This window comes from Phocoena sinus, chromosome 17 (assembly GCF_008692025.1).
Source record: "Phocoena sinus isolate mPhoSin1 chromosome 17, mPhoSin1.pri, whole genome shotgun sequence".
Taxonomy (NCBI): Eukaryota; Metazoa; Chordata; class Mammalia; order Artiodactyla; family Phocoenidae; genus Phocoena; species Phocoena sinus.
Window position 1 is genome coordinate 78415014 of NC_045779.1, and position 23920 is coordinate 78438933.

The 23920-nt window shown below is 62.1% G+C and overlaps 1 protein-coding gene across 2 annotated transcripts in view; it reads right to left on the reverse strand.

The window, feature by feature from the left end:
* The window catches only part of ZC3H3 (zinc finger CCCH-type containing 3), a 79644-nt gene that overhangs the window by 10697 nt on the left and 45027 nt on the right, over window positions 1-23920 (reverse strand). For both annotated transcript variants that reach the window (XM_032610056.1, XM_032610057.1), the window contains exons 5-9: window positions 14468-14655; window positions 8569-8611; window positions 8333-8494; window positions 8181-8250; window positions 6179-6310 (exon numbers count right to left, since the gene is read on the reverse strand). In XM_032610056.1, coding sequence (XP_032465947.1) covers window positions 6179-6310; window positions 8181-8250; window positions 8333-8494; window positions 8569-8611; window positions 14468-14655 — 595 coding nt within the window. The remainder of the gene's footprint in view (window positions 1-6178; window positions 6311-8180; window positions 8251-8332; window positions 8495-8568; window positions 8612-14467; window positions 14656-23920) is intronic.

Below are 23920 nucleotides of genomic sequence, written 5' to 3' on the forward strand. Positions count from 1 at the left end.
GTGGTTGAGAGTCCGCCTGCCGATGCAGGGGACACGGGTTCGTGCCCCGGTCCAGGTGGATCCCACGTGCAGTGGAGCGGCTGGGCCCGTGACCCATGGCCGCTGGGCCTCCGTGTCCGGAGCCTGTGCTCTGCGGCGGGAGGGGCCACAGCAGTGAGGGGCTCGCGTACAGAAAAAAAAATCAACTGCATTACTATACATTTATAATGAATGATCTAAAAAGGAAATTAAAAAACAATCCCATTTAAATAACATCAAAAAGTATAAAACACTCAGGATTTATTTATTTACTTATTTAGTTATGGATGGCTGCACTGGGTCTTCGTTGCTGCGCGCGGGCTTTCTCTAGTTGCGGCGAGTGGGGGCTACTCTTCGTTGCGGTGCGCGGGTTTCTCACCGCGGTGGCAGAGAGCGGGCTCTAGGCGCTCGGGCTTCAGTAGTTGTGGCACGTGGGCTCAGTAGTTGTGGCTCGTGGGCTCTAGAGCGCAGGCTCAGTACTTGTGGATCACGGGCTTAGTTGCTCTGTGGCATGTGGGATATTCCCGGACCAGGGCTCGAACCCGTGTCCCCTGCATTGGCAGGCGGATTCCTAATCACTGTGCCACAAGGGAAGCCCAACACTCAGGAGTAAATTTAACCAAGGAGGCAAGAGACTTATACACTGCAAACTACAAAATACTGCTGAAAGAAATTAATGAAGGTCTAAATAAATGAAAACACATCATGCATTCATGTACTGGAAGACCTAGTATCGTTAAGATGACAATACTACCGAAAGTGATATACAGAGCTAATGCAATCCCTATTAAAATCCGAAAGACCTTGTAAAAAAAAAAAAAAAAAACAGAAATAGAAAAACCCATCCAAAAATTTACATGGAATCTCAAGGAACCCTAAATAGCCAAAACAACCTTGGCAAAGAAGAACAAAGTTTGAAGGATGCATATTTCCTGATTTCAAAACTTATTATAAAGCTATAGTAATCAAAACACAAACATATAGACCAATGTAATAGAAAAGAGAAGCCAGAAATAAACCATCTCAAGTATGGTCAATAAATTTTCAACAATGGTGTCAAGATCTTTCAATGGGGAAAGGGCAGTCTTTTCAACAAGCAGTGCTGGGACTTCCCTGGTGGCGCAGTGGATAAGACTCCGTGCTCCCAATGCAGGGGGCCTGGGTTCGATCCCTGGTCAGGGAACTAGATCCCGCATGCATGCCGCAACTAAGAGTTCACATGCCACAACTGAGGAGCCCGCACACCACAACTAAGGAGCCCTGGTGCCGCAACTAAGGAGCTCGGCTGCTGCAACTAAGATCCGGTGCAACCAAATAAATAAATAAATATTTTTTAAAAAGTGGTGCTGGGAAAACTGGATATCCATTTGCAAAAGAATGAAGTTGGGTCCTTATTTAATACCATATGCAAAAATTAACTCAAAATGGACCACAGACCTAAACTTTAGAGCTAAAACTATAAAACTCTTATAAGGAAACACAAGGGAAAAGCTTCATGACATTGGACTTGACACAGATAAGTTAGATATCACACCAAAAGCACAGGCAATAGAAAAACAAATAAATAAACTGCACTTAAACAAAATGAAAAACTTCTGTGCATCAAGGTACACTACCAAGAGAGTGAAAAGACAACGCACAGAATAGAAGAGAAATATGCAAATCATATCTCCAATAAGGGGTTAGTATTCAGAATGTATAAAGAACTCCTATAACTCAACAACAACAAAAAACTCCCAAACAGCCCAATTCAAACATGGGCAGAAGGGACTTCCCTGGTGGTCCAGTGGTTAAGACTCCACGCTCCAATGCAGGGGGTGTGGGCTTGATCCCTGGTCGGGGAACTAAGATCCCACGTGCCATGGGGCACAGCCAAAAAAAAAAAAAAAAGGAAAAAAGGCAAGGACTTGAAGAGAAATTTCTCCAAAGGAGATAGACCAGTGACCAAGAAGCATGTGAAAATATGTTCAACATCATTAATCTCTAAGGCACTGTGAACTGAAACCACAGTCAGATGCCACACGCTGGATGGCTATTAACCAGTAAGAAAGGTAAGTCACAGGTGAGGATGTGGAGGAAGCGAAAGCCTCGGGCGCTGCTGGTGGGGACGCGAACAGTGCAGTCATTACGGAAAAGTCCAGTGGTCCCTCAAAGAGCTAAATACAGGATTATCGTATAATCGGCAATTCCACTCCTGGTGCCTCTCTACCCAAAGGAAGTGACAGGAGTAACCTGAAGAGCCACTCGTACGCTGATGGTCACAGCATGCAAAAGGTACAACCCCCGTGTCCATCCCCAGAGGAGAGGACAGACGAGTGTGGTCTGGACGCACGATGGGCCGTTGCTCAGCCATAAAAGGGGTGAACCCTGAACGCGTGGTGCTCAGCGGGAGAAACCTGACATGAATGGACAAATACTGTAAGATTCCACTTATGTTAAATATCTAGAAGAGGCAGATTCATGGAGACGAAATGTAGATCTGTGGTTGCCAGGAGCTGGAGAGAGAGGGGGCACAGGAAGTCATTGCCGACTCTTTATAGAGATTCTGTTTGGGGTGATGGAAAAGTTTTGGAAATAGTGGTGGTGTCGTACAGTACTATAAACGTAATTAATGCCACTGAACCGTACACTCAACAAGGGCAAATTTTATGTTATATTTAGTTTACTACAGTTACAAAATTAAAAATGTAATACACCAAAAACCACTGCCCTGTGCACTTAAACGGGTGACAGGGCTGGCAAGGAGGTGACAAAATGAGACCCTCACTCACTCCTGGTGGGAGCTGGACCGGTGCAGGCGGCTATCCCTGCAGGCTGTGTCCACACTGAGACCCGCAGACGCTCACAGCAGGCTCACTCCAAACAGCCCCACTGGCCACAACCCAACTGCCCATCCCCCGACGAGTGGAGAAACAGAAAGTGGTCTCTGCACGCAGTGGAGGGCCGCTCGTGTGCTGCTCGAGACCACAGCACGACGATCCTCAAAAACACGTTCACGACGGAAGCCAGACGCCGAAGTCTGCACGGTAGGACTCCCTCGTGTGCGCTGCCCACAAAAGACTGGTTCACGCAGACGGAGGTACGTTAGTGTGTCCTGGGGGTGGGGTGGGGGTGGGGGCAGCAGAGACAGGACCGACCACAGAAAGGGTTGAGGGAATGTTCTGGGGTGACGGAAACGCTCCAGCACCGGGGGGTGGTGATGGCTGCACAACTTCGTAAACTTACTAAAACCTACTGAAGGGTACACCTGCCCAACAGATGAACGGGGCGATGTGTAAACTGTACCTCAATAAAGCTGGCTTTAAAAAGTGGCACCACAAATCAGAGAGAAAAGAACGGACAGCTTAGCACGTATCTGCGGGAAAAGGCTCACTACGTGGAAGAAACGAAGCGAGGTCGCACCCCACACCACAGGCTGGGTAACAGGGACACTGGAGCCTCCCTGACACCCCAGGGCCTGCTCAAGGGGCTGTGAAGCACTGCACTAATGTATGTATGTACGTGTTTACTTACTTACTTACTCATTTATTTATTTATGGCTGCACTGGGTCTTTGTTGCTCCGAGTGGGCTTTCTCTAGTTGCAGTGAGAGGGGGCTACCTCTCGTTGCGGCGCGTGTGCTTCCCGCTGCGGTGGCCTCCCTTGCTGCGGAGCACGGGCCCTAGGCACGCGGACTTCAGTAGTTGCGGCACGGGGGCTCAGTAGTTGTAGCTCGCAGGCTCTAGAGCGCAGGCTCAGTAGTTGTGGCACACGGGCTTAGTTGCTCTGCGGCAGGTGGGATCTTCCCGGGCCAGGGCTCGAACCCGTGTCCCCTGCATTGGCAGGCGGACTCTCAACCACTGCGCCACCAGGGAAGCCCCCTGCACTAACGTCTTAATCTTCACAACCTTCCTACATGGTAAGTACTACCGTTATCCCAATTTTACAGAAAGGAAACCGAGGCCCAGAGGATGAACAACTTGTGCAGGGCCACGGCCGCGAGTGGACTGGGGTCTGAGCCCCATCCGGAGCCTCGCCTCCACCCCGCCTCACTGCAGCTGGTAAAGCCAAACCGGAGAAGGTACAGGAGGGGCGCGTGGCCTTGAGTGGAGGCAGATCCTGGAACCAGGCCCACATGGAGAAAAATGGAAGGACGCTCCCATAAAAACAGGAAGGATTTCAGCCGAGAAAGGGTACCCGGGGCAAGCTATCAGGCGGTGACAAGGAGACACTGTCTGTGACTCCGAAGACTGATATGCCAGGACAAAGAGCCTCTGAAGGGCAGGAGGAAGCAGGGGACAGGGGCGGAGGGGCCTCTCCAGCAGGCAGAGCGCCCCTGGAAGCCCGGAGCCTGACACACGCAGGGGCAGGGTGAGAAGGAGGTCGAGGAGAGTATGTGAGGGAGGCACCAGGGCCGGGACGCAGCTGGGCGGCGGCGTCAGTACAGAGGTGGCCGCGGATGAGACCGCGCGCGAGCTGCAGCAGGAGGCGCGGGAGACGCGCGACACCCCAGCTGCAGTGAGCACCCTGACCACACGCTGTGAACACGAGGAAGAGGAGCCAGGGCGCCGGGAGGGACGGCCGTTCCAGGGCGGGTGCACGTCCTGCAGCGCCAGAAGGCACCCTGGGGACCACGTGAGCAACTGGACGGCGACAGTGAGGTCCCGGTGGGAGTCGCGGAGTCTGCACTGCTACCCACTCCCGGTGGGAGCAGGCAGGGAAGGGGCACTCTCCCTCTGAGGGCAGCGCTGGTGACGCTGCTCCGAGCGCGGTGGACAGAGCAGCAGGGCCGTTAGCGCCGCGCCTCGCAGTGGCGTCCCCCGCGGCAAGCGCATTAACAGCTGCTCCACGGACCCGACAGCAAGGGACCAAGGCGACCCCACCGCCAGCGCCAGGAGTGACGGGACTCGGGGCTCGCGCAGAAAGCTCTGTGGCGGTGACCCCGTGACATGTGGCCATTGGACCAGCCGAAGTGACAGGCGTCCCACAGGAGGACGCCGTGTCCCCAAGTGTCCTGAGTCCGGAGGGACAAAGTGAGGAGACACGAGGGGCCGACCTCGGAGCTCAGGCCCAGGGGCAGCGCCCGGCCCCGAAAGGGGAAGGGGCAGAGACCTACTCTGGGCCTAAATCACTCACAAGAAAAGGGAACGCGCCTCTTTAACAAGCCAGCGCTTTATGAAGCAAGGTTAACAATTCCACTTGATTCGGTGGAATATTATAAACTCTCTGGGGCCCATCTGAGGACTTCCACTTCAGGAGCAAGGTGACAACTCAGCACTTTTTATATTATTTAGAATAAAATTAACCCTCGCCGGCCCAGGCTGCTGCTTCTGCTCCCGCGGATCCGGCCTGCTCAGCGCTTTTCCCACCTATAATTACAAGCTGCTATCCATCATGGGGCAGCCTCGCAGCCCGAAAAGGACGCAGTAAGCACTTCCACTAATAGAGGCAGACCTTAAAGACCGCTTTGATATTTTCATTTAAATGGAATCTCTAACAATAATCATCCCCAGCCTCTGGGGGTCCTGCCCCCCCCCCCCGCACCTGGGCTGCTCTGGAGCTGCCTGCTGGGCCCCGCCTCCAGGAAGGGCCGCCCTCAGGGTCACCGCTGGCTCCGCTTGGGGCCCAGGGTCTGCTTGGGGCCCAGGGTCTGCGGAGCCGGCCCAGCCCTTAGGCTTGGGGCAGGAGGAAGAGGATTCGGGGAAGGGCTCGACCCACTGCAGAGAGCCGGGCACAGGAAGGGAGGGGTGCGGTGTGCAACGCGGGGGCCGGGGCCGGGGAGCTGGCCCCGCACTGACACGCGCTCCCCATGCCCAGGGCCCAGGCCTGGTCCCCCACGGCAGACCACGGGTCCCTGAGGCAGGGCGGTCACTCACAAGTGTGTGGGGAAAGGGTGGCAGCGGGCCTTGCTGCAGCCCCTAGGCCGGTGAGGAGGCTCCCTCTCGGGGCACCGGGACCGAGGAGGCCTCTCCGGGGTCCCCCATGGCCCGTGCAGCCTCCCCCCAGCCCCGCAGGCCCTCGGGGGCGGGCCCTCCCAGAAGGCGCTGCGGCGCCGAGGGCTGCTCAGCTGCCGGGGGCTTTCCCACAACGGCAGCCCCGGTGCTGAGCTGGGCTGAGCCCACAGGTGAGCGTGATGGGCGAGGACACACCCGCGAGCCCCTCCCACCACCCACGCCCCTCACCTTCACACCCAGTGGGCAGTAGCCTTTGAGGAAGTCGGTGCAGACCTCCGCCTTGCGGGACACGTAGACGTGACTGTAGGGACAGTTGCTGTTGCTGCAGATCCCTTTCAGGAAGTAGGAGCACACAGGCATCTGGTGGGGTGGAAAGGCAGTGAGGCTGAGGGCAGGCCACTTCCCCCGAGCCCCCCTCCTCACCCCACTTCACAGGCAGGAACGCCAGGACCCCAGGGCCCCACCCAGGGCTCCACCGCCAGGCATGAGCCACACACTGACTGTGGAAATAAACACAGCGCTGGCCAGCAGGAGGGGCCGCCCACCCTGAAGTCAGACCCTCAGCCTCCCCAGAAGGCGTGGTCGCCCGGGCAGAGCTCGTCTGCCCTCACACGGTCCAGATAAGGATACTGAGACGGGGGACCCAGCCCAGCAGGCTGGCTCAGGCCCAGATGTGCTGTCACCTGAGTCCATCACCTGCCCCGAGCCTGCCTGGTTTCCAGGGTGTAGGGCTGGGGTGGCATGGGCCAGGAGGAAGTTGGTCTAGAAGGGCAGGGCTAGGGGGTAGGAGGGAGGCAGTGCATGGGGGCTCTAGGTGGGGTGTCAGCCCATAGGGCCTGAAATCCAGCAGAGTTTCCAGCTGCCTGATGCGTGGACACCTGGCAGCATCCGTGAACTGGAGACCTGACTTGGCCTGGTGAAGCCTGGCCACGGGGCTCTGCTGAGCACTGAATGCAGGCGGGCACTGTGGAGGACGGGTGCAGGGGGCAGGCTCCCCGCACCCTGGCCCGTCAGCAGGTGGGCCCAGGGGAGACCTGGTGGGGGACACAGGGTGGGCAGCCCCCCTTCTCCCCCCGTGGGGGGACTGAGGCCTGAGGGCCAGCAGACAGCGGGAGGGGAGGGTGTGTGCCTCTGAAGTCGCCCAGGCTGACTCCTCGGTTGGGGCCCCTGGGGTGAGCCCTGCCCCTCCTGCAGGCCAGCCTCCTGGCGGGATGGAACCTTGCCAGGAGCTCACACGGCTGTCACCCTGTAGGTCTCACACCTTCCACAGGCCTGACACCTCTCGGGGGCCTCCTCCCTCCGCTGTCAGACCTGCCTGCCCTGCCCACGTGGTCCCCGGGTACCCCCCACTGCTGGCCTCTCCCGGCCGGACTCCTCGCTGCACCCCACTGGACTCCCGCCTGCCTGCAGAGGACACACAGGAGCTTCAAAAAGCCACTTTTCTGGGGAGAGGTGTGGGGTCGGGGGGAGCTGAATACGACTACAGCTGAGGAGCGAAGGAGAGAAAGCAGAGAAACAAAGGGTGATTTAGCGAGGAGACTATTTTTAATTGTCTTTTAACTGCAGCGCAGAAGGGAGCGGCCGGCCTGCGGCTGCAGACAATTCCCTTAATGTGCGTTTTGATACAGGACCCAAATTAGCGCTAATAAAAAGGGGTAATAAAGCCAACTCTTGCACCAAACGGAACTCCTCTAGCTGTCAGCATCATTATCAAAAGGAAACTGCGTTCTCATTTCAATTAACCTTGTTTGCACCCAGCACGTCCACACAAATAACAATAACATTAATTCAGGGCGCTGGTGCGGGGTTTCTGTGTTAGGCAGCTCAGAGCCTACACCAGCTTTGGAGCCGGAGCTAATGAACCCGAAACTCGACGTGAATTTCCAAATTGCTCACAGCAGAGATTCGAAGCTCTACTAGGGAGAAAAATGCTGATTCTTTTCAAGTTCCTCAAGGGGAAAAGCTGCAGCAGCAGCAGCGCCTCCGCCGGATCCCCCCTCCTCTGACCCGCTGCAGCCCCCGCTCCGCGCGGTGGGCGGCCCCCTGGCCAGCACTGACCCCTGACCTCAGAGCTCCCCGCACTGTGCGCCCCCCTCCGCCACGGCCCGGCCCTACACAGCTGCCCCTCGCCAAGCCCAGGCGCACCTAGGGGCCACCGGGCACGTGGCGGGACGGAGGGGCAGAGCCTCCGGGTCCCACCCCCGGCCCCACGGGCGCAGGGGAAACTCACCTTCTCCTTGGAGACGTGGTGGGAGAAGGGGCAGGTCCCGTCCGTCTTCTTGCACGTGCCCCGAACAAACCTAGGCAAACAGGGAGGGTCTGAGGGGCGAGGAGCCCGGGGAAGCCACCACCCCACCCGCAGGGAGGCCCCAGTGGGCGCACCTGGTGCACACGGCCACCTTCTCGGGGTCGTGGATGTAGGGGCAGTGCTCGCCGCGGTTGCACCTGCCGAAGCGGTTGTAGTACATGCAGTACTCCTCCTTCCTCCGCCGCCGCCTCTGCCGCGCCTGCCGCACGATGGCCAGGCTGCGCTGCACGGCCCGGCTGGGGAGGGCGCAGACGTCCGTGAGCCCCGGGAGGACGGGGAGCACCCCCGCCCCCAACCCCAAGGGACGTACCTGGCCAGGGAGCGGCTGCAGCTGCTGGCAGGGTCCAAGCGGCCTGTGGTGGGGAGAGGCCGGGTCACTCCAGGCCCACCGCCCCGGCTCTGCCCTCTCCCTGCTCACCTGCCTGGCACCGGGATGGGATGCCCCACCCTCAGCTCAGGCACTGCCACCCCTCCAGGAAACCGCTTGCCCTCCTGGGCCCCTGCCAGGCCACCTCCCAGCCCTGTGCAGGGGAGAGGCCGAGGCGAGACGGCAGAAGCGGACGGGGACGAAGGCTCAGGGACTAGGTCTGGTGGCACAGCTCCCCGAGGCCACCCTGGTTGCCGGCCAGTGGTCTTTTTTTTTTTAATTAATTAATTAAATTTTGGCTGCGTTGGGTCTTCATTGCTATGCATGGGCTTTCTCTAGTTGCAGCGAGCAGGGGCTACTCTTCGTAGCGGTGCGCAGGCTTGTCACTGCGGTGGCTTCTCTTGTTGCAGAGCACGAGCTCTAGGCGTGCGGGCTTCAGTAGTTGTGGCACGCAGGCTCAGTAGCTGTGGCTCACGGGCTCTAGAGCGCAGGCTCAGCAGTTGTGGCGCACGGGCTTAGTTGCTCCGCGGCATGTGGGATCTTCCCAGACCAGGGTTCGAACCCGTGTCCCCTGCGTTGGCGGGAGGATTCTTAACCTCTGCGCCACTAGGGAAGTCCTTGGCCAGTAGTCTTGCCTCAAGGCAAGTGGTCCCAGGAACAGTGGGTGGTGGGGCTTCCCCGCCACCTCCCTCTGCCTGGAGGAGAACCCAGGGACGCGTGACCTGAGTGGGGTCTGGGAATGCCACCTGGTTCTGCAGTAGCTAAGAATAGCTTATTTAAAGCGTCATAAGATAAAAACAAAAAAGATGTGTATGGCCACAAATCCTGAAGTCCTCACTCCCAGGCCCTGAGGAAGCCATGTGCCGACGGCGGCCTGTGTCGTGTGGCTGGAGGCCCTGGCGGGTACCCACTCCGCACAGTTTCAGAGGCACCGTGTAAGACACTCCTCAAAACCCCAAGGGCACAGACCAAGCAAGGCCTCTCTGAGGTCACTGACTGTGGCCTGAAGGGGAGTTGCTCACAAAGTGGTCAGCGGCGACAGGAAGGGAACAGGTGGACGCTCAGCCAGGGCAGCTGGGGTTTGGGTGGGGCTGGGCCTGGGGGCAGGCGGGTGGCAGTGTCTTCTGCAGTGTGAGCTCACCCTCCAGAAGGGGCATCCGGGCTAATACACGGCTCCCGCCTGCCTTTTCGATACCAGGTCACTCCCCAGGACCAAGGCGGGACGGGCAGGGTGAGAGCTGCTCAGCATGGCCACAGTTCCTCAACACACACATGACCCTTCCCAGACCAGATCCGGTTTCCCACAGGCAGCTGCTGAAATGGATCCGGCAGCAGGAGGCACGAGTGACATCACTCAGAAATTCTAGGGACCTGAGGCGATGACAAAGCATCCCAGGTTTAAAAAGGGACGCCCCCAAGCTGCCTGGCCCTGAGCCCCCCACCACCGGAGCCGGAGCCGCGTGGGAGGCCTGGGCAGGCGGCCCTCCTGTCACCTGTAAGGCCCTCTCCCTGGCTCGCCCCAGGGCGTCCTTTCCCAGGGCCCGCTCAGCTCGGTCTCCCGAGCTCCACACCCAGTCACACCAGTGTTCTGACACTTCACTCGGCCTGTCCAAACCCAAACCCCTTTGCGCCCCACAGGCCGGACCCTGAGACGCCCTCCTCCGCAGCCCACCCTCTGCTAAGCCCTGGCCGCTCCCTGGACGCTCTGTGAGCCCGTCCTGGGCCAGTGCCCTCTGGCCAGTGTCCGCCCTCCTCTGAGCCTCGGTCTCCTCAAGTTAAAAAAGGCGGCTCCAGGGCTGTGCCGCGAGACCCCCGCGGGAGGGAAGTGCTCTGCACGGCGGCCCAGGCGGCTGCGTTACTGTGTGTGAATGGGGGAAGGGAACGCGATGACACAGAAGGGAGAGAGGGGGCTCAGAGCGTGAGGGCCGGTGGGGAGGGGGTCTTAGGACGGCTCCAGGCCATACTGGAGTCTGGTTTCCAGGCCGGGGACACCCATCCTCGGGGTGGCAGTGGAGGCCAGTCCAGATGGCACGCGGTGGCCCTCCACCTGCCAGCCTGAGGGTGACAGTGCAATCTGATCACTGTCGGTGAGCGCGGCTTCCGGGGCAGTCACCCAGGCCGCCAGTGACGCTGTGGCGCCATCTGCTCCCGCCAGGGACCGCTGGCGTCATGTGCCTGCCTGTCAGACCTGCCCGCAGGCCTGGCCTCTGGTCGGGGCAGGGGGTGGGGGGGTGGGGGTGTGCGGGCAGGTTTACTCTTTCCACTTCTGCTCTTAAAAACATGCCAGTGCAGGGCCCGGCAAGAGTTTTTAGAAGAACAGGAGGCACCTCTTCAAGTACTCTGCAGTGCTAAAAAAGGCACGTAAAGTAGCTGTTTGAAAAGCGGTGTGGAGGCGCTGAAACGTTCAGCGGAAAACCCTTGGCCACCGCAGAGCAGGAGGCACCGAGCCTTCCGGAGAGCTTGCACTTCCCAGGGGTCTTCCCAAAACAGACTCAGGCGGTGAGGCAGCCCCCGCCCAGGCAGCGACTCAGACCGCCCCCACCCCCACCCCGCCCCGCACGACCTGCCCAGGGCACGTGGTAGCAGGTCAGCAGCAGGGAGACTGCCCACCACAGCCTACGTCCGCCCCGGTCTGGGGCCTGGGGCTCAGAAGAAGCCTGGGAGCCAGGCCTGCAGGCCAGGCTGAGCAAGGCGGCTCTGGCAGGGGGACTCGCGGCTTCTGCTCCACTGCAGGGACCTGCTGGCTCTTGGGGCCGAGAAACAGGCCAGGCCCAGTGGAGCCCCCATCAGAGCCCCCGCCTGGGAGGACCCCCGCCAGGTTCCAGGCCAAAGCATGTGGGGGGGTGGGTCCCAGGGTTGGGCCCTCTGGGTGGGCAGACCTTAGACCTGGGAGGAAGTGCTTGGCCCCGGGGTTCCAGGGAAGCAAGGTGTGCCTGCTAGAAGGCCCTGCCCCTGGGGCTCGGGAGCTGGGCAGGGCAAGGCTCTCCCCAACGAAGCCTGGGATGGATCGGGCACCCCAACCAGGGGCTGATGCTGTCCCAGAGAGGCCGGCAGCCAGGAGGAGACGGCGGTGGGGGGGGAGCCCCCGCCCCCTCCCAAGGAGGCCTGCGCTTTCTCGCTGGAGTCAAAGTTCTGTCGACTCCGGAGGAGAAAATTTCTTTCTTTAATTATCATTCTCCCAAGTGGGCTGCTGGTCCACAGGCACTCCCACAGCTGGGAGCAATCCACCTTCCTTAGAGCCAAGAGCCGGCCACCCGTATGGGGGTCCAGGCAGCTGGTGCTGTGTTGGGCCGGCCTCATGCCCCCAGGACAGGCTGCCCTGTGGTCTGTGCTCCAAACCCCACCTCCCTGCCCCGACCCTGAGGCGGGAGGGCTGAGCCCCAGGGTGCCCCTTGGCAGCCAGCAGGCTAGTCAGCAGGCTGTGGGCAGCTGTGGCCCGCAGGGGCGGGTCAGCAGGGAGGGGCCCCCCCACACCCCTTCCTCACCTAATCGCCCAGAGGCTGGAGGGCTGGGGGGAGACGGGTGGGGAAGGCCAGGGCGCTACCCTGCAGCTGTCCTGTCCCTGCGGCTCTGTCTGAGCGCGGAGGTGGGATTCTGCGGAGCTCAGCACTTGGAGGGCAGCGGGCTCAGCGTGGCATCCTCCCCGGGGAGAAGTGTCGCAGCCCCCTCCCCGGCCAGCTGCCAGCTCAGGCGGCGGGGCCGTGCCCCACAGTCCCTAACGCCGGCCCCTCCCACCTGCTCTGACCGCACCCCGGGGCAGCAGCCGGCTCAGACCCGGGGCCCAGCGCCCAGCAGGCGGCTCGAACGTGGGGCCCCGCGATGCCTGTGGGCAGGCTGAGTCCAAAGCCGCTTCTTCCTCTCAGCCTCCAGGCGCCTCTCCTCCGCCTGCATGCGGGCGTGAGGGATGCGAGGGGACGCAAGGAGCCCAGGTGGCGGGTGCAGCCCCGTCCCACAGGCCCACCGGCCCATTTTGGATCAGGCTCACGTGCAGCCCAGGGTCCCGGCGAGGGCCAGGATGGCCCCAAACCACAACCTGTCCAGCCCAAGGGAGGACGGCAGGGAGCGGAGCGGGGGTCCTGCCTGCTGGGCCGGTCGTGAGGGTGGGGTGGGGGGGCTCGGGCATAGCTGGGGCCAGAGGTCGGGCCCACGGAGAGGCTTGGTCCCTCGGGCCGCCGGACGGCCACTCCGCCGAGCGGCCGCTGCAAGCCCTGTGGGTTTCTCTGGATGCCCAGGCACCCACGGCCCTGTCCAGCCCGCCAGCAGGCCTGGCTGCGGCAGCCCTGTGAGGGGCCCGGCTCAGGGGAAGCAGCAGGCTGGAAGCGGCCATGGACAGAGGAGGTCTGAGGTCCCTGCCCTCTGAGATGCCCACAGCTGCGTGTGGGCCCCACAGACCACGAGCACACGTGCTACAGGCCCGCTGAGCTCTGGTGTCAGAGGCAATCGGGGTGGGACAGCAGATCTACCTGCCTTGGCCTCAGGGCATCCCCTGACCCAAGGCAGCAGCCCCTCGGGGCTGAGTCTCACCAAGGCCCCTGAGGAGGCCCGGCCAGGCCTCTGCACCTGCTCCTCCACCACCAAGCTCTCGAGGTCAAGGCAGAGGCCCTGAGAGGTCACACAGCCCGACCCCTCGAGGTGGGAAACAGGCACAAAGCAGGCGCAGAGTGCCTGTCCTGGGGAGTCCGGGGCACCTGGCCTGGAATTAGGCAGCCAGGCGCCCCAGGCCAACAGACAGAGGCCCTGGGAGAAGAGAGGGAGGGCTTCCAGGAGGGTCGCCCACGCCCTGCCTCCTCCCTGGCCCGGGCCTCTTCTCCCTCCTGCCCCTTTGGGTGGGTCGGGCTGGGCTGGGGTAGCTGGGCCTGTGCCATCCCCATTACCACCTGCAGCCTCTCCTCGTTGTTCTCCCTTTCCGACAGCGAAGGAAAGAGTAGACCTGGACTGAACCAAACTGTTTTTCCCTCCTGCCCCTTTGGGCGGGTCGGGCTGGGGGCTGGGGTAGCTGGGCCTGTGCCATCCCCATTACCACCTGCAGCCTCTCCTCGTTGTTCTCCCTTTCCGACAGCGAAGGAAAGAGTAGACCTGGGCTGAAACCAAACTGTTTTTCCCTCCTGCCCCTTTGGGCGGGTCGGGCTGGGCTGGGGTAGCTGGGCCTGTGCCATCCCCATTACCACCTGCAGCCTCTCCTCGTTGTTCTCCCTTTTCGACAGCGAAGGAAAGAGTAGACCTGGACTGAACCAAACTGTTTTTCCCTCCTGCCCCTTTGGGCGGGTCGGGCTGGGCTGGGGTAGCTGGGCCTGTGCCATCCCCATTACCACCTGCAGCCTCTCCTCGTTGTTCTCCCTTTTCGACAGCAAAGGAAAGAGTAGAACTGGACTGGAACCAAACTGTTTATCTAGTTAATGGGCACGGTAAGCAGATCCAAAGCGTCTCCTTCTCTGCGGCCTGTTCCCAGCCGCGGGGGCGCATGTGGTGGGGCCTCCAGGCACAGCGGGGCGTTGCCAAAGCGATCAGGCACCGCAGCCCAGGCCGTGTTTACCATACCTGGCTCATCTCCTTTGTCCAGGAGCAAAACACAGAAAATCAGAGGCGGCTTAGCCAAGCCAGAGGCAGGTGCACCCAAGCCGTCCCTGGGGGGCCTCCCCATCGTGGCCGCTGCCAGCCTTGTGAGGGGCAATTGCTGAGGCTCTGCGAGCAGGAGTGAAGTGGCCCTGGGGCTGGGCGCCGTCTGGGAAGCCCTCGCTTGGGCCGGGCCGGCTCCGGGAGAGCCCCAGGCCTGGGGCCTCAGACGGGTGGCCAGCCTGGAGCAACTGGCGCACGCACGGCCCTCAGCCGCCAGGAGCCTCACCTGTGCGCAGGAGCGGCCTGCTGCCCCCGTCGCCGCCAGGCCGGCCGTAGGTCTTGGAGAGCTTGTTAGCCGACACCTTGTAGAGGACGCCTCCGATACAACGGTAGCCTTTGTTCCGCCACCGAGGGGAGCCGGGCTGGGCTTTCCCACCAACTGCAGCAGTACGCAGGCCGTTCAGCACCAAGGACCTGCAAGGACAGGGAACGCCTGTCAGCCCAGCCCCAGGGCCCGCGGTCGCGGAAACCTGTCTCCCGCCCTCCACTGGCACGGGAAGGGGCACCCTCAACCCCACCAACCAGGCTGGGACTGAGCCTCCCCTGCCGACACGCACGCCTCTGCGACACGGCTTCGAGGGGGCTCCTTTGTGCCCTGGGCGCTTGCACTAAGGTGGCCCTGAGGGTCTACTCTAAGGCCTGTGGCCATCACCACTGCCCGGGAACACCTCCTGGACGCTGCCCCAGTGGTGCCACCCCGGCTTTGGGAAGGCCGTGCTGTGGGGTCAGCAAGCTCCACTGCCCGCCCTCCCTGCCTCTCTTTCCATTGCACGGAGGGCCCTGCATGGAGACTGGGAGGGGACAGGCTCACAGACCCCGCTCCCGCCGGCAAGCTGTGTCAGGGGAAAGACTGAAGTCTCCTCGAGGTCAAAGGCTGGCAGAGGACCGAGCCGCCTGTCCTGGGGTTAGCGGACGCCCAGGCCAGCCCAAGGGCAGACGGGTCGGGAGAAGTCCCCCGACAGACACACAGCGGGCAGCGGCCACACCCCCCTGACTCAGGTCCCACAGAGGGTGGGCCTGCAGCTGCCCTGGTGGACCTGCTCCCCCGAGCTGCCACGAGGGGTCCAAGGCCCTCCCGCTGCCCAGGGCCTCAGGGCTCCAGAAGGACTTGGCCTTGCACCACCCCCAACCCCGTGCGTTTCAGCAGGAATCTGTTTATGCAAATTGAGCTTAATTCCCTATGAGCTTAGATTCTGCTAATCACGCTGTCACCACCCAGTGTACATTCGGGCCCCACTGGCAAACCTGGGCAAGGGAGCATCAGCTGTCGCGTGAGCATCACCTCTACCCGGAGATGGCCCCCAAGCAGCAGGAGGGGCGGGGTGTGAGGAGGGTGGTCCTACTGCAGGCAGTGCCACCAGCAGCAGCCTGGGGCCCAGCAGAGGAGCCAGCTGAAGTCAGGGCCCGTCCTGGGGCACACACGGCACCTTCCCTCTGGGTTCTCCAAAGTACTCCCGCTGAGGCCCCTTCCCCTGGGAGCATATGAACCCCAACTCCACCTGGGCAGCAGCACACCCTTTCCTGGCTCCCTAGGGCCAGGGAGGGGGCCCAGACCTGGGTCTGAAGTGCAGATGGGACGCGGCAGGCCTCCGGGCCCACCCCTTGGCCCCCATCTCTCCATCTGCGAGTTGGGGGTCGTTCTCACCAGCCGAGTGAGCCGGGTGCTGGGGACCTGAAGCAGCACCGTGAGGCGGGAAGCCGAGGAGGCCGGCCAGAAAGCGCACAGCCCAGTTCCCCCTAATGAAAACTTAAGTTCACAGAGACCGATCTTGGAGCGAAGGACTCCTGCCAAGGGTCCTCGGCAGCCCGGCTCACGCTGGCCGTGCCGACAGGCTCCAGCTGCCCTCTCACGGGGCACGTGGGCATCCTCTGGGGGAGGAGCCAGACCTCCAGGCTCTCCCGGACCTCGGGACTGCAGATCTACCTGCCTTGGCCTCAGGGCATCTGCACGTCCAGTGGGCACCTGCCCTGTGCCCTGGGCTCACACCAAGGCCAGGTGGAGGTGTGAGGAGGGGCAGGGCTGGGTGGGGTCTCCTCCCCTCACTGCAGAGCGCTGCCAGCCTTGGGAGCCCAGGGCCCTCTGCAGGAGCTGTGGCTGCTGCCCGGAAGGCACAGCTTGGCCTGAGCCCTGATCTCCAAGGTCGAGAGCAGAGCCCAGGCTGGTGGTCACCACAGCTCACTTAGCCCGAGGCTGAGAGGCCCCCGACAGCCCCGGCCCCCAGCCCCGCACCATCCCGAGCCCTCAGAGGTCTCCCCGCCCACAAAGCAGCTGCCCTTTCATCTGCCAGCCCTGGGCGAGGGGCAGCGTCGGGGTCCCCCCACTCCGCAGCCCCCATCTGTGCACCCAGGGTCGCCCCCCAGCGCACCGGCTGCTCGTGGCACTCAGGCCCTCACCATGGGGTGGCTGCTCAGGGACAGCCCCCAGCCTCCCGCACAGGCTGTGCATCTCAGTCGTGTGACTGCGCTTGCCAGGAACAAAGACGCGCTCAGCCGCCCCTCCCCTTACCAGGGGCACCCCCTCTCCCACCTGCCTCTCCCTCCGCCCAGGGCGCTGGCCCCCATCAAACGTGAGAGACGGTGGGGAGGAAGGGAGTCAGGCCCTTCAAGAGGTGAGGAAGCTCCCCACCTGTGGGCATGCGCTCCTGGCTGAGGCTGGACAGGGACAGACCACCGCCCCCAGAGGCAGCCACGCAGGCGACTCCGTGGGCCGTGGGATTCAAGCGGCACGTGGCAGTCCAAGGAAGAGGAGGCCCCGCCCAGGCAGGACCCAGCAGGGTGGAGGCCGGCAGGTCCTGGGGCCAGAAGGAACTGGAAGCTTCAGGGCAGAGCGTGTGCCGGACCCCTCAGGCGCGCCCCCCCCCCCCCCGCCCGAGGGCCTGCGTCCCACAGCTCTGCACACAGAGAAGACTCAGTCTGGGGCTGTTGTTGGCCACCCCCCGCCCCCAGGAGAAGAAGTGGCCCCGTTAATCACTGCCTTCTGCGATTTACCCTTACAGCTAAAATGCCCGTCTCAGGTGACATTTCTTTCTCGGGACAATGTTGATTATTCTTATGGATGAACACGACCAACCGATCCATCCCCTTTCCGACCCGAAAAGCCATGCCCCTGGGCTCTGGTGCAGTGGCGGGGCGACTGCGGGCCTCCGGGAGGAGCGGAGGCGCAGCAGGCCTCCTGCTCCGAGGCCCCGGCTCTGTGCTCACAGTCTGTGCTCACACCTGGGCCCGAGGACCCCGCGTGCCTGGGTGCAGGGCTGCAGCGCGAGAACAGCCCTGGAGCCACAGCTCCCTGGGGCACCCCAGGAGCCTGGGAGCCAAGCTGGGAGAAGCTGCATTCCCAGATGGTGCCCTGGGGCTGCCTGGGGGAGGTGGATGCATCCAAAGAACTCGGGGAGGGCTGGCGAGGGTTGGGGAGGGCCCCCAGCCCGTGGAAACCGGCCCGGCCTGCAGTCTCGCAGAGCCGCCTCTGCCCCTCCCTCTCCCGCTGGTCGCGCTGACTTTGGACCTGTGGCCCGGCAGGTGCCGGGCAGGCAGGAACTAGAACAGTGGGCTGGGCCCCTCCCGCCCCAAACACCTTGTAGCCTTTCATTGCCGTGGGTGTCACAGCACTCCAGTAAATTGTTACCCTAATGGAGAGGACAGCCTTTGGAAACGAACTGTATTGAGAAGAGGGGATAAAATTAATGAGATAATAGCAGGGCCAAGGACCCAGAGAACGCGCCTGCCCTCGCAGCAAGGGCCTGTAATTCCTTTTCTACAACAGGAGCCTCAGATCTAAAAGGCTGCTCCCATCCGTCCGGCAGGCCCACGCCGCCAGGAAATTTCATTAAGGCTGGAAAATAGGAAAGGTATTAAGCGAGGATAATGAAGGCCGGGGAGGGAGCCTGCCTTAAGATAGTCCTTTTTCTCGTCTTTGTGATGGGAGGCATGAACTTTCCCTTCAAATCCATTTCTAATCCATTTGAAATACTACAGCAAATTATCTTTCCTTCAACCCGAAAGCGGCCAGCCAATTTACTCCGAATAGCAGTGACAATGCCCCAGGATTTATCACCATAACCTTGACTACTCTGGGGTGAGGGCTGGGCCTCCCCTCGGCCCCCTGGGGGCCACGAAGGACAGGTGGGGGGGAGATAACATTTTAAATGAAAAGCGGCAGTAATGGGGAGAAAGACACACACGCCACAAAAGTAGGTTTAAAAAGAAAAGCGGCCCATGTGTCCGCTGCCTGGGGAGCAGCTAGAAACTTCTAGGCCCAAGGCCATCCAGGAACTCCAAGGGGCTCTGCCCTCTGAGGCCCCTCTCACCTGCTGTACCCAGGAAGTGAGTAAGAAGTCCCAGGGAAAATGGACCCCGAGAGATGGGGCATCAGGGTCTGGTAACACAGGAAAGCTCTCCCCAGGGAGCCAGGATGAGTGTGACAAAACCTCTGCTCGGCCTGCGGGGCGCACTGCCGGCAGCGGCCGAGTGCCCAGCCTGCCAGGGCTCCCCCACTCCCCAACGGCTTCAAAGGCTGGCCCTGGACACCCAGACTCCCTGCACGCTCCCTGGCCACTGCCCAAGCAGGTCTGTGCAGCTCCCAACACCATGCGCAGGGCGCCCCTGCTGCGGGTCCGCTTCTCGGGCTGCACGGCTGAGATGGGCCCACCCAGAGCATCCTCGGCTAAGCGGCCTGGCAGCCTGGGGCACAGGTGTGCGTGCACACAGTGGACAGGCAGACCAGCACCTGAACGCCACGCACCTCACCTGCCCCAGCGCACCCAAGACCCTGGGCCGAGGACAGGCAGCCTGCCAGGCCACGTCACCTTAAGGCCCAGAGTGGCTCCTCCTAACGGAGGGCATGGTCAGGTGCAGGGAGCCGGCCTGGCCCTGGAGACCCTGGAAGCAGCCCCAGCCTCCAGGACACCCTGGGCAGGGCGAGCCTCACCCTGGAGCTGCGCCCGGGTGCCCGGGCCTCCTCGCCGGGTCCACTGGCCTTTAAACTGACACTGCCTCAGGCCGCCACACAGCCCCGCGGGCTCCTCCTCGGCTGTCACTGCTCAGGTGGGATGGCAGGACCACACTGGAGCTGAAGGGGCCCCGCTCCGGCGTATCCACTCCTGAGGGCTCCAGGCCTCTCAGCGCCCAGTCCTAAGGCAGTCTGGCACAGGCCACGTGGACCCAGAGAGGGTGGGACAGACCCCGCTGGGGACAGGGCCAGGCCCAGGGAGCCCGCGCCTGGACAAGAAGTTGCTGGCGGAACTGACGGCTATGTTCCAGGAAGGCCCCTCAGGCACAGAGCGTCTTGCTGGCACCTTCTTTCCAGTCCCCACAGTCTGCTCCCCTCCTCCGCACGCCCCGCACGCCCCGGGATGGGGACGCAACCCAGACCTCTGTCACTGTTACCGAGGAAGCGGCCCTCTCGCCCCAGAGGCAGTCTGGGGTCCTGCCCTCATTCACGGCTCCCTGGTGGGGTCCCCATCCCATCAGTGGGTTTGAAAGCTGCACGTCTGCTCCAGCTCCCCGCGCTCCACCTGCGCCCCCTGCAGGCGGGTCTCTCGAGCCCTCAACGGCCACTGCTTCCTGGAGGGCACTGCGACCCCCCTCGAGCCAGGCCTGTGCACGTGCCGTCCCTGTGCCTGTCACACAGGTCTACCCGGAGACCAAGGTCAGACGTCAGGTCCCTGGGAAGCCTCCCCCAAACCCCAACGGCACAGGGCTGTGTCACACCTAGGAGCGGGCACCACGGGGCGGGGGGCGTGCCGGTGAGCGGGGGCTCCAGTGATCCGTGCTGGGTGAATGCACACCAGGAGGGAGGCTGGGGGGCCACCCGGGTCCCGCACACCGGGGTGCCCTGAGGTGTGAGGGGAGACACACAGACAGGAGACCTCGGTGGGCAGGAGACAGGACACGTGGGGCACTTACACCAGGAGAGGCCCCTGGGCTCAGCTGGAGGGACTGAGGCCGGGGCTGGGCACCGCAGGGCCAGGAGGCAGGCAGGCTGGCCGGGAGCAGAGAAAACAAGTGGGGAAGCATTTTTCAGGAAGTGGAGCGGCTTCCACGCAGCTCCAGGCAAGCAGGGAGTGCGCCGTCAGCAGAAGGGGCACCCGGGGAGGCGGCTGCACGGCGAATCCCAAGTAGGTCAGGCTCAGCCGCTGCCGCCACCGTGACGGCTGCAAACTGCTTAAGCGGGCTTTCCACGGAAACGCTGACGGCCTGGCTCCCCGCCACAGGCTGTGCCCTCCCAGCTGAGGCCTCACTCGGGGTCCTGGCCGTCGTGCAGGGCATCCTGTCGCACAGGTGCTGACAGAACGTTCTGGGTTCTGGGGGCGAGGGACAGAGGCCCTCGGGGGCTAGTCCAGGAGGGGTGGCAGGGCGGGCTCCCGGGAGCCAGGGACCCAGCAGATGGACAGAAGGACGGACGGACGGTGCGGGCCTCAGGATGACTGGGGCCACCTGGCTTCCTGGGACCCTCCTCCTGGTGCGTGACGTGCTCCTCCTGCGTGTGGCCCCGGCCACCCTGGGGCAGGGGCGAGGTGATGGCTCCGCTTCCCAGGACACACCTGCTCGCAGTGGATGCGGGGCTACGGGTCCGGGTGGGAGCTGAGGCCTGAGGGCCCTGGTGAGTCGCGACAAGGACAGGACAGCCCTGGAGAGAGCTGGCCGGCCCAGGGCACAGGCTGAGCACTTGAGGGTGGAACTGCGGGGGCGGGGGGTACAGGCAGGGGGCTGGCTCCCACAGGCCCCCCTGACCCAGCAGGACACCTAGGCGTCGTCTCTGAGGGTGCCGCTCCTTCCCAGGGGGTCCCCACTAATGAACAGAAATGATTCGGGGTGCCCCTGGCCAGCCGGCATCTGGTGGGCTACACTAATCGTGCCGCCCGCAGTACGAGCGCCGGGGCTGCATGATGGGGGGCTGGGTTGTTTTATGTGTTCACATCTATTCAATTGGTATTTCGATCAATGCATGCATTACAAGCTTTCCTTTTAAGAGCCTAGTAAACAACAAAATAGAAAGTAAAATTCTCCATAAAATGACACTTTTAAAAATCCATTTCAGCTGAAGCTATTGGTGTTTTGTATGTTAGCTGCAAAAAACAGGTTATTATTGGGCCTTAATGGCCCCACTCCAGAGGGCAGAGTTCAGCTCGCTGGGCTGAGGGGCTGGGGGAGCCCAGGATCAGGCAGCCAAATAGCTGATGTAGCCCAAGGCGGGACCTCGGTCCTCTGCACCCAAGGGTCGCCTTCCATGCTGGGCTGTCGCCCAGGGCTCCCCTGGCCCCTGATGGCTGGTGAGGGGGCAGGGCGGGCCCTTCCTCTGCTCCCTCGGCCCCTCCCACATCGCTCTCTCTTGCCCACCAACTCCCCCCGCCCCCCCACCCCGGCCCTCGCTGGCTCACCGTGCCCGTGAAGTCCAGCCCACTCATCCCAGCCCTCTCCCGCAGGGCTGCATCGGGGAGGCGCTCCACGTGGGCAACGGACGAGGGAAGGCGGCTCAGGCAGTAGAGCGCCAGCCCCAGGTTCTCTGGCTCCCTGAAGACACCCCTGAAGGAGCCCTGTGCCAGTCGCCTGGCTCGTCTGGTCTCCGGCCCTTGCAACCCGAGGACACCCCCGGGCAACATCCGCGATGCCCGGGTTTCAGGTCCAGCCCAGCCTCCACCACCCCTCCACGTCCCACCCCAAGCCAAGACCTCAGACTCTGCCTCACCAAGCCCCGAGGGCGCTTCCTCAAGCTCCCTCCTCAAAGCTGGGCCAGCGCGTCAGCCCCTGCTGCCCACACACCATCCTCAGAGCAACCCCTCCTCTGTGCCCTGGTGTCCATTGCTCTGACCGCCACCACCAGGGACGCGGGGACCAGCGTCCAGAGAGCCCAGAGAGCGCCCCCACGGAGCCCTGGTAGTGGGATGGGCCGAGGCCCCAGTGAAAAGCCACCTAACCTCTGGCAGCAGAGGGCTCGCGCTCCTTGGCCAGGCCTCCCATCACCTACCTGCTCGGCAGCCCATCTCGGGGCCTCTGCCCTCACACTGCCCCGCAGCCCTGCTGGCTGGCGCTCGGCGCGCTCCACCTTGCAGCCGGCCCTTCTCAGGACGCGGCTCGCAGCCCCTCACTCGCAGAGTGCCACGCGGCCTACTGCTCGGGGTTAGAGGGCCCTGGCCACCTGCACCCCTCCCCGTCTCTCCAGCTCCCCTCCAGCCCCAGAGCCCAGGGCTGCCATCTGCTCTGCAGGCACCTCGCTGCATCCCCGCTGCACCTCTGGCTCTCACACCAGTCGCCCGTGTCCCTCTGGTGACCCCCTAGGACATTCACGCTTGCATGTACGTCACGAAGAGGCCCCAGCACCTGGACGTGGCCGAGCTGAGAGACACTGGAGGGCAGCCCAAGCGGGAGCGTGTGACACAGTGGGAACACGACCAGACCCCTGAATGCTACAAGCCCCGGCCCTCAGGGACCCGCATGTCACCGCTACAGAAAGAGACTCAGGAAGAGAGGAGATGCGGGGGGCAGGTGCCCCTCCCGCACAGTCCCCGGTGGGACGGCTCCTCCGAGAGTCACACGTGAGCACAGCCTGGCTCCCCGGGAAAGGGGGTGGTGGCCGCGCAGACGCGGGATCCAAGCAACTCCAGGGAAAGGCCCACGAGCTCAACAGCAAAAGTTCCTGAGAGGCAGGGTGAGCACGCAGCTAGCTGCAAAGTGAACACACGCCCGTCAAAGCCTCCAAGACACCAGCAGGACTGGCTGGGTCCACAAAAAAAAGCAAAACAAAACACTAAAGGCGACACCTTGGCAGGTGTGCCCACAGACAGGCAAAACCCACGCGACACCGTTTCTGCAGCACCGAGACGAGGCAAGCCCTGCACAGAGGGCAGAATGAGAAGCTTAAATGCAGGCGGGTGGGTTTGGAGGCTGGCTGGCTGCGGAAGGCTGAGAGACTGAGCCAGTGTTGCTGCGGTTCGCCTGAAGAACACGGAGGCCAGACACACAGGCGGGTGGCGAGGAGGGACAGCCCAGCGAGAGCACAGCCTCTGGCTCCGCATTTTGGTGGGGGGAGGGGCTCGTCTCAGCAAACGTCTCTGTGAGGGGACAAAGAAACCTTGACCCCCCACCTCAGGTGGCGAGTAACAGTTAACTCACGAAGGATCGTAGGCTGAATATAAATGCTAAAATAGCCAAGCTTCTAGAAGAAAGCGTGACCTTGGGGTAGGCAACTATTTCTTCAACACGACACAAAGAGCACTACTCATAAAAGAAGACTGACAAATTAGCACTGAAAAGCAAGCCCCACGCTGTGAGAAGATATCTGACAGAGAAATGTAGCCATAATATATAAAGAACACTAGCAAATCAATAAAAAGACAAACTAATACAAAAGTGGGCAAAAGACTCCACAGGGCACTTCACGAAGGTCTGCCGAAGTGGGAGAAGACTCTGGCACCGTGAGTCATCGGGACGTGAGATGCCACCCCGGCCCCCGTGACCGGAGCACCCTCACACTGTGGCTGGCACAAGTGCAGGCTAGGACAGCCATGGGGGAGACCGGCCTTCCCTGCTACAGCCCAGCATCCATCCACCCGCTGAGGCTGCAGTTCCATAGAGAGGAGGGCTCCTAGTCACTCGGCAACATGCCCAACAGGACAGAGAGCAGCAGAGCCTGGAAACAACCCAGACGTCCATCGAGAGCAAAACGAGCGCAGTGTGGCTCACC